The sequence below is a fragment of the Battus philenor genome, unplaced genomic scaffold, assembly GCF_028537555.1.
Source record: "Battus philenor isolate CCGP_79_NKW_IND1 unplaced genomic scaffold, ilBatPhil1.0.hap1 SCAF_23, whole genome shotgun sequence".
NCBI classification, from domain to species: domain Eukaryota; kingdom Metazoa; phylum Arthropoda; class Insecta; order Lepidoptera; family Papilionidae; genus Battus; species Battus philenor.
This window is the reverse complement of record NW_027181686.1, coordinates 8098944-8113310: the sequence shown is the minus strand read 5'-3', so window position 1 is coordinate 8113310 and position 14367 is coordinate 8098944. Positions and strand designations below refer to the sequence as shown.

The following is a 14367-nucleotide window of genomic DNA, read 5'->3' as shown; positions in this document are numbered from 1 at the left end:
ACATAAACTCACTTTCTAAATCGTCAAGACATTCCTGGCGTTTGCTGTTGCCCGTAACTGCGTCTGATGGTGGTTCGTCGTAGATGCTTTTTTGACCTGAAAAAAAAACTTCCTTGATAAGGACAAATACTACCTAGGACTTATGTTTTACCTTAATATATATAAATAAAGTTTAACATTACGTACATACTGCAAGTCTCTGCAATTTCTGGTACGGTACGATAATTTGCAAATAATGTTTTTATTTAAAATTTGTGATCAATGCTTAATAATTAAAAAGTGTGTGTCTATTGAACATCGATCTACTTTCTATATTTAACAAAAGAACCTTAGGAAAACTTATACTATTATATGTTATTTAATTTTTAAATGGTACAAAAGAGAAGTTAAAAATATTACATAGTACGATTTAAATTAACCATGTAATCGAATTATTTTACTTTACACTCATATTTATGTCAATTATTTTGTGCTACAATCATATTTACGTTAATTATTTTGTGCTACATTCATATTTACGTTAATTATTTTGTGTTACATTCATATTTACGTCAATTTTTGTGCTACACTCATATTTACGTTAATTATTTTGTGTTATGTTCATATTTACGTCAATTATTTTGTGCTACACTAATATCTATGTTAATTATTTTGTGTTACACTTATATTTACGTTAATTATTTTGTGCTACATTCATTAACTCTAATTATTTTGTGTTACACTAATATTTACGTTAATAAATTTGTGCCATACTTTTATTATCAAATCCCAGGTAATGTTACGACAGCTTTTATTGCAAAGTTTAAAAAAAAAGTCAAAGTACCTTTGTGTGTTAAGGGTTACAACATAGTAACTATGTCAGTACGTGTGACTTCATAAAAGATAGCACACCTAAAAAATGATGTTTTCGCCTCTAGTCTATTTTAATGATTATTGAATATGATGAAATTTTATATTCATAGCTGTCAAAGTCAGCAAACTACCAACATCTAGTATCAATTAAACAATAACATTTTTAACTATCCGCCATTTCTTAATGAACAGACGGTAGACTAATCTCGACTATAAAATATGTAATACATTCTATATTGAATAAAGTATTTTTTATTTTCAATTTCTCATAATGTTCTCTTCAATTATTTTGACCAAATATTAAATTATTTGGTAAAGTATGCTAAAGATCGGACCTCTCGATAGCGATGAAGCTTTAACAAAATTATTTAAACCGTTTTAGACAAGTCTTTGATGCTTTTTGTTGTTTATGGTGCAAAAATAGTATGTGGATTAATAACTTAGATTTGGCATTAATTATCTGGCACTTCTTGATAAGAAGTCAGGAGCGATAACAAGAGTAAACAGATTAAGGAGGCGTTCGTTATCAGACGATAGCGAATTTATCATTTATCTCGCAACGTAGACGAGATAGTAACCAAAGTATGGTCATTAGGCAATGATCTTCAGCTCAATCGTCATGTGAAATGGACGAGTTCCTAGGAGTGAAATATGTGATGGTCGGCTATGAAAATTTTGAGGATTATTTAATATTTATTGGTAAGTTTATTTTTGTTAAATTTAATATTCAATGTTATAATTAGCTGCTTCTAAGTTTTTCTCGGAAATCTATGAAAGATGCCTATGACCAGCAGTGGATATCTTACGATTGAACTGATGATGATTATAATATTACGAAATATAAAAGCATGTTTTTTTCTATAAATTTCAAACTAAACCTGGACACTGTTTGCTTTACACCAACGTAGTAATATAAAAAATAAATTGACAATTTCAATGTTTTAGGCATCGCTAATAAAAATATAACGGTAGTTTAAATTTTTGTGATCATGTACTTATGTACTCGTAAGTTATAGAATGTGGGCACTGGTAGCCCGTCAGTAAGGACAAAGACTTCATTCGATCATAATTCGCCGGTCGATTACTGGGATACATTATAATTCACGATTTGTGAATTAAATATATAGGATTACCACTGCCGACAAACAAGTTTCCGAAGGATGGGTATCATCATCGCCAACCTGTCTGCCACTATAGCATATTCCCCCATAGATATCTTTGGGTTAGGCTTAAAACTTGCAGTGGCGGTCTAAGGGCGTTATAGATTGCAATATTATAACGTTTCAGTGGAATTTATGTAAAATTTATAATAATTGTTAATATTGAATAATTACATGATGGTGATAAAGTAATTTTGAAAAAATATATTTATTTTTGTATTTATGGATAATAAACTGCCATACATGAAATAAGGACATTTCATTTTCAATTGAAAGTTAGAAGTGAGTTTTAAATATGATCAACTTTTTTTTTCTTTAAGATCTCAATACTTGTCTTTCCGTTAGATTTAGTTGTTTTGTTAGTAAATAATTTTAAAACTGATTAGCTGTCACACACTTTATATCATATAACACACTAAATCGATTAGTGTGGGTGTAGAAAATGCATATTATTTATAACAAAATTTTTAACGCGCATTTTTAATTAAAACTTTACAATTCCAGGTGTGGGGTACATAGCTAGGAAAGCTGCACTGGCTCTACGTCCCACCCATTGTCTGACTCTCAACGAGAACGGAACCTATACCTTCAGTTTCCATTCGAAGCTGGTCAGTTCGTCGGTGACATTTGTATCAGGATTAGAGTTTGATGAGATTAAACCTGACGGCATCAAGGTAACAGAATTTAAAATTATTAAATGCTTTTAAAATTTTATAGAAACAATTTTTATAAATTCTTCCGATGGGTATTGATTTCCAGTAACATGATACAATACAGTGTTAACTTTAACAATGCGTTCACCTGATATCACAATCAAAAATACACCATTAAAAATAATCTAGGATTTTGAATTTTTAAATATTTGGAATAATTTGGAAAATCTTGCGCAATCTTTTTGAGACTTAAATTAACTTATTTTATTTGGGTTAGAGTAACACGTGTAAAAGATCAAGAAGGACAGAGTTATGTGGGATTCCAATTCATAACATTGTAAGACAATACGGTTTTAAGGCACGTTTCATTAGAAGGATACAATTCTCTTAGCAACCACATTGTTCCACGGCAACCAGAAACTTCCCCTTCTCTTTAATGAAGAGTTAAGTAAGGCTTATTTTATACTTTATATCTACTCCTACTTTTTTGGGCTTTGAGTTCCAAAGTCTCCATTGTAATAGCCGCTTGAACAAAGTATTGCAAGTTTATCAGTTCATGTTTTCCAGAAACCAAACACACTTTTAAATTTTTATTGTTTGAAAATTATTCTAATAAATTCAGGCGTTACCTTGCGGAAGTCCATCCTAACTAAGAAAGGGACTAATATATAGCTACTTCTGCTATGCAGCAGTAGTCGTGCATTGAAGTGCACCGCCCGCCAGCCCGCTGATAAATGCGCGTGCGGCAAACAATGCGAAAAACAACTATTACTGTTAATTCACTCTACGCGTGTTTCACCACTCCACGAGGCATCCTCCCGAGGATATAGCCTAGCCAAGCTTTATAATAGTCCCTTTCATAGTTTGAAAATTATTTTTCCATAATATTATTCTAGGTCAAGAGTCTTATAACAATAGTGGGCAACAAAATGATACATATACAGAGGGAAGAAAACGGAAGAACCTCGAAACATATTCGCGAATTCTTCGAAGACAAAATGGTGGCGGTAAGTGAATTAAATATAATTTTAGTTTGTAAGTTGGTTTGTTTATCTGTAAATATTTTCATAGAAAGTAGCACATCCTAGGAATGAACCGTTCACTTTCAGGCTATTTTAATGTTTATTAAATAAATAACCTATCGTCCTTTAAAAAAAAAATTTCGTCCCGCTGAATTTCTTTCATATTTTCTTCTCAGGCATGAGGAATTTACCATCTGAACTAGTAGTAGACTCATATTGATTTTAATAAGATATAATCCATTTTCGTCGTCGTTTCAGCCCATAGATGCCCACTGCAAGGTATAGGCCCCTACCAAAGAAATCTGTGGGGTCATATACTATAATCGGCAGGCTTTGCAGGCTGGTTGTCGATCGTAGTGTGGTTTTATGGTATGCAGAGGTATTTTATGGTACCCATCCTCTCAAACCTGTTTGTGGACAGTGGCAAGTGGAATTATACAAGATTACATCCTGGTAATCGAACTCGCGACCCTAGTCCAGGTCACAGGACTGAGGCGCGCGACCTACTATCGCAAGTCGTCCGTGGTAGACACTACTAGTCAATAGTCCATCTTGTGGGAAAGTGTTTTCGAATTTATGTTTCATAGTGCTATATGAAGTTATAAAAGTCAGCAAGCTATCAACATCTAACACAAAACAAAAAAAATTGTTATTTTTTTATTCACTCGTTATCATTTTTTATAGCCCGTGCTGTCTATGGCCAGGCAAACATTCAATTTTGTACTATATTATACAATACTAATGTAAACTTGTGTTTTTTGTTGGCGTGCCAATTTAAAGTAAATAAAATTAGATAATTTTCCAAATAATTTTAGTGAAGAACAATTAAAAAATTAAAAATATCTTTTTGCAGACGACAACCGCGGAAGGGCTAAACAAAGTTGTCAAACGCTATTTCGAAGCAGTTCGATGACGAAGAAAAATGGAAAAATCATAGTTCTTAGTTTAAATTAGTAATACTATACAAAATACTCTCAAAACGTTGTAAATTAACCAAACAAACGCTTAGACAATTACTCTTCTCAATAACAAGTTATTAAAATTGTAACGCACTGTATGATTTTAACGAACCCGGTGTACGGATATATAATAATGTTTTACAAGATAATTTACACTTTTCTTTTCTTAGTTTTAAATTCAAAATTTTATATATTTATATATAATAGTATAGTATAAATAATTATATAGTGGTTATAGTAGTAAATATTTATATAGTACAACTTGGTTAGTTGACTTCAGGATTCATGTTTAAACCAAACTTTGTAAAATTTCATTTAAAAAGAGTAACCGCCAAGTTTCTTGCCGGCACGTTATAGCTTACTTATAGACTGAATACACCTTTTCATAATCTTAAAAATAATTGGATTTTAAAAAGTTCGTGTAAATGCCTACTTAAATAAAAATATTTTGAAGTTCATTTTTTTAATATTTTTATAAGCTGTGGGCTGGCCTGGTGGCCACATGAAGTTCGATTTAGAATCGAAGCCCGCAAATTAGATTCCCCTTGAATGCAAGTTTTTTTGAATTGTTTAACATCACGTCTTACTAATAGCTATCTAGGAACAATAATCGGACAGATATTTTCACTTCGTGTCTAGTCAAAGTTATTGAGTATTTTTATTCGCTATAAAAATAAAATTTTAGTAACAGCCTGCGGTTCATTTCAGCTATGTTACAACGTTTTTATTTTTAAGTATTTTTAATACAAAACTTATCTAATGACCTGATTTCTGCGATAGGTTATTAAAAGTAAACGAAATCCATACTTCCTGTAAATAGAGTGCAAACGTATAAGCATCTAAACATTTTATTGCAAATGAAGTTAGTTCATAAATTGAATAACGCAAGGCAACAATTTAAACTTGGAATATTCACGAAATACATGATCAGGGTTAGCTAAGCGGGTAACGAGTCGGGCGTGGGTCGCAGCGTTGCGGAGGGTAGCTGAATGCGGTCACCTTACTCCATTACACTGTACCAAACTTACGTCTGAATAATCAAATTTCTCGAACCTAATCCCTGTATCGACTTTCACTTAACATGGCAGGGGGCCCCTTATCGTGGGCTAACAACCCAGAACATTCTCTCCGGGGCACTTTCCAAAACACGATTCCCTATTCCATTAGACCCTCTCGAAGTTATCTCGCGTTATTTACATCGCCTGACCGTACCGTCTTATGTAGGCAGGGGTCCCTTATGTGTCGGCCGAGTATATAAGTGAGCAATCGTGGACTGTGCGCACTTGTTTATAAGGGTGGTTTTGGATTGCTTACGGCGAGGCGGTCGGGGTGGGGTGGTGGTGTCGCGGTGTCGTTGCTATGGCAACGCGGCGCCCGGACGCCAGATCCCGACGCCCGCCGTGTCGACCGCCGCGCCCGCGCCCCGCCGCGCAAGTGACACGCGCTGCGAAAAAGCACAACCACCCCCCATGTGCGGTGACCACGCTACTAGCGCTGTAAGAATATTTTTGATGCAGGTGACTGTTTGTCCTATTGACTTTATAATTTACGCGTATTAAAGATAGCAGAACGCTGCGATCGATTATTCAAAATCAAGTTTTCAACAATTAAAATCGCTAAATCCTTGGAGAGCCTAGGCTAGTACGCTTTGGGTATCGCCCGAGTGAACGCTTTTTGGAGTTACAAGGTGAACAGCCTTCTAGAGTCAGTTTAGCAATCATATTCAGATCATAAACTGGACTTCACCGATTGCTATTCTAATTTGATATACCAGAAAGGCTTATTGATTTCTGAAATACAAACTGAAAACGTATTTTAAGCACACCTAAAAATATTAATGACAGCACCAATTTCATTCAATTATAGCATCGGGAACGCTGTTTAATGTATGTGTCTAATGTATCTTCAATATATTCCTGACAGCGAATAAATCTTTTTACTTTTTTCTTTTAAGCCAAGGGCGAAAAAGCACCAAGCGAGCATCCTAAATTTTAAATCAATAGCATTTAATTAAATTGTCTGATCAATTTTAACACGTTTTGTTCTTGATTATGATAAAACTGTGAATTGCTGGAGGGGTGATAGATGTGGCTAAGATTTTCTTGAGTCATTTCGAAAGAAAGAGGTTTGACAGATAGGCGGTAACTCTAAAACAATTCTGTTGGGAATTTTCAGAATTTTTTTAAAATATCTGTTTCCCCAAAATTGACTTTATTAAAAGAAAATTTATTAAACACTATAGTAAACATTAAAATAATGTATAGTATTACAAATTGTCGGGAATAATCCTTGAAAAATATCAGCGTAGTCACTGTACACGTTACCCTCCGGGCCGGGTCGATGTGGCAATGGTGTGGGGAGGGCTCGCACCTTTTGTTTAGGACCCCTCCTTCCCCCCGTTCATTTACTCGCGCACCGGCTCTCAATGTTGTTTGCAAACGGTTTAGGTGCCTAAATGTAGAGGGAAATGTCATGATTTCACTTTTAAAGAGAGCCAGCGTACCGCACGATCGAAAGCACTCTACGCGCCATAATACTGCGTATGGTTACGTACTTATCTGTACTGTTCAGACGAATTGTTTCGTAACAATAGTGTGTTTATACCGAATAGAGTACATTTAAATTCCTACATTCAAATTTTTACGAGGACTTTAAATTAAACATATCTGTTAATGAAACGGAAGAAATATTTTTATTTTTTAAATAAATTCGTTGTAATATATTATCAACATTTGATAACTTTTAATGACCAATTGTGTACATTACGGAAAAAATGCCGGAAGAGTCCAGTTTGACAGAAACTAGAATCAGATTCAACCGCCTTTATAATCATTATTTATCTTAAAGCATTGTGGGTTCCACGTTCTGTTTTGAGAAGCGCTCACAACAAGCTCAGATGGAGATATTTGTGGTCACTTTTACGACACCCTTAACACAGTAACAGAGCAATTCATTTTCAAGCTTTAATATCATATAAACAATTATACACAAAAATAGTTTACATTTTAATAAGATTTATTTTACAAATTTTTGTTTATTGAACTTCTAAAATTTATTAAAAGATAGTATAGATATATTATACGATATATTGTAATAATGTATAAAGTTGTCCATACGATAGTTATTAATTTTATGAAGCCTTTATCTCTAATATTATATAAATTACTATTTTTCTTTATACGAGTATTCTTAGTGAGATAGTCGTGTATATTTTCTTTTCGAGAAATTTTCTAATACTGTATCGGTTAAAAATTAATATGTACATTGTGACCGTTGTTATTGTTATACGACTAAATCAATAAATTTTATTTCACTATTATTTTACTTGTTAATGATTGCTAATAAATTAAGAATTAGAAATTAGACAGACATATTCAAAGCTATAAAATATTAAAATAGTTGCAGTTTTAGCAACAGACAACAAAATGCAGTAAGTTTAGAAATAAATAAACACACGAAAATAAATGAAATATAAATAAATGACACATTTATACTAACATATCTAGATATAAATAATAAAAAGCTTGTTATTATTACTTTTTATTATTATTTTTTGAACGTAGGCTAGTGCGCAGAGTAAATAGCTACTGAAACGTCCACTAGTAAGATGGATAGACGACTTTACTAAGCTCGTCGGAAAACTGGATGCAGGCCGCTTCCAACTAGTTTTATTGGAAGTCTACGGAGGAGACCCATGTCCACAAGTGTATGTTCTTCGGTTAAAATGATAATTACGATTAGAATGATATTCAATATCATTAATATTTAAGCCATCACTGATCACGGTAAATGATATGACTATTTATTTATTTCATAGATGATCAAGACATTTATCCTTGATAGACACAGACACATATAAGAGACAAGGTATCAGGAGCCAGCATATTAAAAGACAAACTAAAAATCACGTACGAAACGTTTTGCTCTGAATTATAGATGAATAATGGTAGCCGTCCGAGAATAGTACACATGGGCCGGTAGACGACGTGGTTAGACCCAATAGATGGACCGACGATATAATCAAAATCGCAGGTCGCCTTCATGACGATCGTTGTCGAGACCTATACCTTGTAATTGGCATCTATTGGCCAAGGTGATGGAGGTGATGATGAATCATAGCCTAGTGAAGTCCGTAGCGATCGTAGGTGACGTGTCCGAATCCTAGTAGGACATACTCAAATGAGAGTTACATAACATACTTACGTTAATATACTTTACTTTTAACTAACGGTGAAAGATGACATAGTGTAGACCGGCCTTATCTAGGACCGAAAATTTGGAAAATTGAAATCAACAAATATCCTCATGGTGGACTTCAGAGACATAGTAAAGAGAATAATAACAGCGGAAACAATAATTCAAAACTAATTTTAATTTTCAGCGATGGTAAACAACCTACTTATTATGACTTGAAATCTGTATGTTATAAAAAAAGATTTTCGAAATAAATATCATTGATGTAAGAATTATATATCATTATAAATTATTAGCTTTTTGCAGAGTGATTACTTTATCTATTGTTAATAATAAATAACGGTTGCATCCAAATATAAATTTTCTATTTCGCAAACCAAGACTTTAATAACAATGATATCATACTTATTTTCATTGCAACGCTTTATATTTTTTTTGTTTAATCACATTTTTGTGATTTATTTACTTGACCATTTTACAATTCGTTTGATGGCGGACTCAATGTCTCATAGGCATTCTCTACCAGTCAACTCAATGTGGTGGACAAATAAAAATCAGTCAGGTGTCTAAATGTTATACGAAAGTTAATTAATTATAATATTTAAAGGACACGTCAAAAGCTAGGGGGGGAAGTATTATTCACACTGAGATTTGCATAGGGAAAGGAAAGGTGTTTTATTGCATTTTTTTACCATAAAATTTTTTCGAAAGACACTGGGCGCAGCCCTGTTTTAACCGGTTGTATTGGAAATCTTTAGACGAGGCCTATGTCCAGCAGTGGGCGTGCTGTGACTGAAATGATGATGACGAAGTGTCTAGTCTGTTTCTACGAAAATGTGAGAAAGATATGTCGTATTAGAAAAGCAGTATACGAGTTTCGCTGTAGCAACACGTTTGGCAATTAATTTTTATTTACATAGATTTATTGTTGTTTATGATTTGTTTCACGTCAAGCCTGTAATTGCGCATAGAGCCTGCCCGGGCTGGTACGACCTTTGTTTGATTTATGTACTGTAGTATATTTTAAATTTCCAATTATCAGTATAGACGATTTACACTTAAAATAGCTGTAAAAAATTCTAACAAAGCGTTTTTTCTTTTGTTATGTGTACTGCTTAGGGCATTCAACATGAGGTTGCCGTTCTATCCGATTTTAATATGGCACCTACCACTTTTGTTGAATCTTCGAGAGAAAAAATAATGTAACCTAAATTAATAGGCACCTAACAGACGTTTCAGAATGCTACGGCTTCCATTTATAACCAAGTGTGAATCAGATAAAATATAATTACAAAAAGAAAACTTTAGTTTAATAAGAATTTGAAAATGAGTTATTATCTCTTTATTTTATTATAAGTGGCACTATACATAAGTTACTTTTGCGATGCATAGAATTATAGTATATATTTCGCGGTTGCGAATTTCCCTGAAAGAGGTAGTTAATTTAAATATATTTATTATTGTGAACAAGAGATAAAATGTTACATCGTGTTAATATAGTCAAATGTAAGTAGGTTCACGACACAAAAGGAAATTTTAACTGGACTGGAACCAGAAATAAATATTGCGATGTCGAAATCTCTCGGCGAGTATATTTAATATTAATATGTAATGACTTAGTTATATCATTAGCGTATACCTATCCCTTAACTATAGTAAGTACTCTTTTAAATAAGTTCTTTTTTATGACGATGTTCCAAAATATATTGATTTTTAGGATGAAGTGATATTTCAACGCCTCATAACATTTAAAGTGTAAATAATATTTGTGTTAAAATAATCATTACTAGAGTAATAAATAAACTAATGGTATATCTAACTTTCTAGTTTATTTATAATAGGGGGCGTAAAAGTAATATCATAAGTTGAACGTGTCTTAATTTTTACAAATGGCGACAAATGTCATTTTGCTTTGATATTTACGATGCATTTATATAGATAATCAGTTGATAACAAGCGATGGAATGATACACGCCTCAAGAAAGTGGAATTGTTGTTATTGCATATTTGTTAAATTTTTAGTCTGTTATTTTAACGCGGCGTGAATTTCGTCGTTGTGCTACAACGCTGTTTATCGTGAAGTAGAGACATAATTTTTTACTATCGCCACATAAGGCAATGGTAAATAATGTTCGTTGTCTTTGCTTCAGCCCATAGGCGCACACTTTAATGCATTAATCGCCACGCCTGTCAGGTGCATTGACAATCGCAGTGTGGTATTATAGTACGCAGAGCACGCTGCTGGTAATCCTCTGGAAACTTCTTTGTGAGTAGCGTCAATTTTACATAATTATTGCAGGAAGTTTGTAAAAATGAGTGAATGTATATTAATAAAATATTTAAATTTAAGTTCTTATTGGTTACGAAACGAAATTTTAAGTCTTCGATGCAAACTACATGTAATTTAGATACATATTGTATAAAATTTTCATTTGGTACCTACATAAATTTTTTTCATTATATCTAATATATAAAATTCTCGTGTCACGGTGTTCGAACTTGAACTCCTCCGAAACGGCTTGACCGATTTTTACCAAATTTTATATGCGTATTCAGTAGGTCTGAGAATCGGCTACTATCTATTTTTCATACCCCTAAGTGATAAGGGTGGTCCACCCCTAAATTTTTCATCCTATTTTTTATACAAAATTTTTGTTGTTATTTTTTTATGATACAGCATACAAATATACATACAACTCTAAATTTTCACCCCTCTACGATCAAACCCTTATTTTTTATTTGTTAATTAAAAACTTTATTTTTTTTTGCAAAACAACGTTTGCGGGATCAGCTAGTTATATATGAAATTTAATTTTCTTATAATTTAAGACTTTCGATATCAAATACATTATTGTCTTGATACAATAGCTGGCTGTACAGAAAACGCTTAAATTAATATTTTAAATGTGATTAAAGCTTTTGTTTGAAGTGTAAATGCAAATATTAAAAAGTATTTATTTATAACAAAAGACAATTGCTCCCCAGACAAGCCGCGAGATAAATTAAATGACATCGTTAGTACTTCATTAGGAACGAGGAAAAGATATAAATAATAGCATAAAAATAATTATATATAACATATAATAGTTACGAACCGTGTTCTTCAAAAATGGATTTCTTTGTTATTTTGCTTCCATTTTCATTTATACATTTCATATATACTCTATTTAAATTTAATATTTTTAATGTAAATATACTGTATTGTCATAATAGACTTTTAAAATAAAAGTAATTTTAAAGAGTTACGAACATTTGCCTGCGTACAGTCAATATTAAAATCGTGTACACATTAAAGTACAGTCAGTCGAAAAATACCGCAGACGAGTAGTAATCCGTTGACAATCGGCTATGTAAATAGAAAAATAAAAATAAAAAGCAACATGTCCGTCGCAGCGGCGCGAATCGATCGTTGACGCGCGACGGTGTGAGGCCCCGCCCGCGTTTCACACGAGAGGTGATGATTGGACGGCAGGAGCGTCGCTCGGCTAAACCGGCGCGGTCTCCGAGGCGTCTGGAGACGGTCCTCGATTAATGCAAATGACTGTACTCGACTGAAGCACTTGGTGCGATACTTGCAACTTTTTTAAGTGCTCCGACTGGTTTATCTCGAAATACGAATGCCCTTATAGGCAACGTTATAAAACAGATTATATAAAAACAAAACGATAGAGACTAAAAGTACTACAGCTTTGAAGTTTTAATGTTATCTGTAACTCCGTTTTTGACTATTAACTTTGTTTTGATGTTTATGATTTTTAACCGCGAAGTTTTTCATACAATCACTATAAATATTGTACGTAATGTTATTTTTTTGACACTTTTCTTTTCAAAAAGGGTTACGATCGTGTAAGTAGTGAGGAATACAACCAAGAAAACGGATTTTTATACTCCAATTTAGGCTTAATTTTTTTTTGTTAAATTTTATGCATCAATCAAATTTTGACTGATATATGTAATAATATTGTTTGCTAAACGTAATAGTAATTTGTTACAAATTTGTCTCTTTATTCATAAATACTGATGATTGTAATTACAGAATCGCGAGTACTTAATTATGTAACTTCCATTACAGGGTAAAGTAGTCGATATCGGGAGTCGGTTTCCCTGGGGTCTACATAAACGATCTTTGCCTACTAATTAAGTGCTTGTTTGAAACTTACAAAAGATACCAACTTGAACAAGAATCATTCATATATTAGAAAGAAATCTCATTGTTGAAAATTACTTTTAAAGAACTCGATTGTGAACATAATCATGTAAGATAATATTGTAAATAGGAAAGATAAACTGGAGAAAGAATTTTTAAAGTTATTTTGCTGTAGATATTTCTGGTAAATTAATAGAAATAAAAATTGCGATTACTCTGTGATACATCAAGAAAGCAGCAACTATTATTATGTTAGAACGCATGGATGTAATTCAATTAAAACAGGAGATAATTTTAAAAATAAACCGCTTATGAATATAAGCAATTTGCATGTGCATTTAGATTCAATTATTTTAATACAATAATCAGTGATAACGGTTTTAAAAAATTATCTTACGTAAAAATTAAAGTTTTTTTTCAACAAACACAGTAATTATTTATGTTAACTATTATTTACTTAGTACTATGAGTGACTGTTATTGTAAATAAAAATATTGTAGAGGTAATTGAACTCTATTATTATAATTTTGTGAGCGGACAATTGTACCGAATGGCCATGATCGTTATTTACTTTGTGCATTGTTAAAAAAACAACTTTATTAACTGTGTACCGATTTGGATTTAACTATGAATTAAATCATAGCAAAAAATCAAAGGGAAAATTTAATATTAAAATGTGTTTTAAGCTTGCTGCAGTTAACATATTAATTTTCTAAAAGAAAAGTTTTATTTTTTGTTTTATTATCTAAAGCTTACCATTTAATTTTTTTGTGAGGAAAATCGGTTTGAAATTGGAAAACACTACCAATTTATCACGCCTAAGTAATTTAAAAACTTTTCATTTGTGGTTATACAATAAAGAGTAATAACATTTTTGTGTATATAATCAAAAGAGAGTATTACATATAGACCTTTTTTAAATGTATTATTCATTTATTTATTTACAATAAAGTGTAGGTAAACACTATGGAATATTGGTAGTAAATATATATAAACAAAAAAAATAAGTGTGTGTTTGTCTGTACTCGATAGATTCAAATATAATAATTTTTGCTGTAAAAAAATTATTAGCTATACCCCCGGGAATTGATTTTTATCACTTCATGTTTGAGGTATCAAAACAGTCTTATTTTTCAGATTTTAATTAGATGTATAAACAAAGTAACGCGTGAACGGGTACACCTAATACTTCATAAATTTATATTAATCCGCGAAAATATTCAAAGCTTACATTAAGTCAAGATTGAAATAAGCGATTTATAACTTGGAAAATTGTAAAATTGGCGTTTAAAGAGTAACTTACGAGATCGGGTTCTTTTCGATTGCATTAATATTTCGAACTGTGTCTATGTATAGATACTTTTATATATAACTATTCTA

General features: G+C 32.2%; 2 protein-coding genes across 2 annotated transcripts in view; one reads left to right on the top strand and one right to left on the bottom strand.

Annotated features, from left to right (window-relative positions):
- LOC137924042 (Fanconi anemia group J protein homolog) overlaps positions 1 to 14367 on the bottom strand; it is a 92649-nt gene that overhangs the window by 20530 nt on the left and 57752 nt on the right. The window contains exon 4 of the mRNA XM_068767350.1: positions 13 to 96. Coding sequence (XP_068623451.1) covers positions 13 to 96 — 84 coding nt within the window. The remainder of the gene's footprint in view (positions 1 to 12; positions 97 to 14367) is intronic.
- LOC137924041 (fatty acid-binding protein, heart-like) lies at positions 1459 to 4696 on the top strand. Its single transcript, XM_068767349.1, has 4 exons — positions 1459 to 1551; positions 2517 to 2686; positions 3562 to 3672; positions 4541 to 4696. The coding sequence occupies exons 1-4, from the start codon at positions 1479 to 1481 to the stop codon at positions 4598 to 4600; spliced, it is 414 nt and encodes a 137-aa protein (XP_068623450.1). The 5' UTR covers positions 1459 to 1478; the 3' UTR covers positions 4601 to 4696.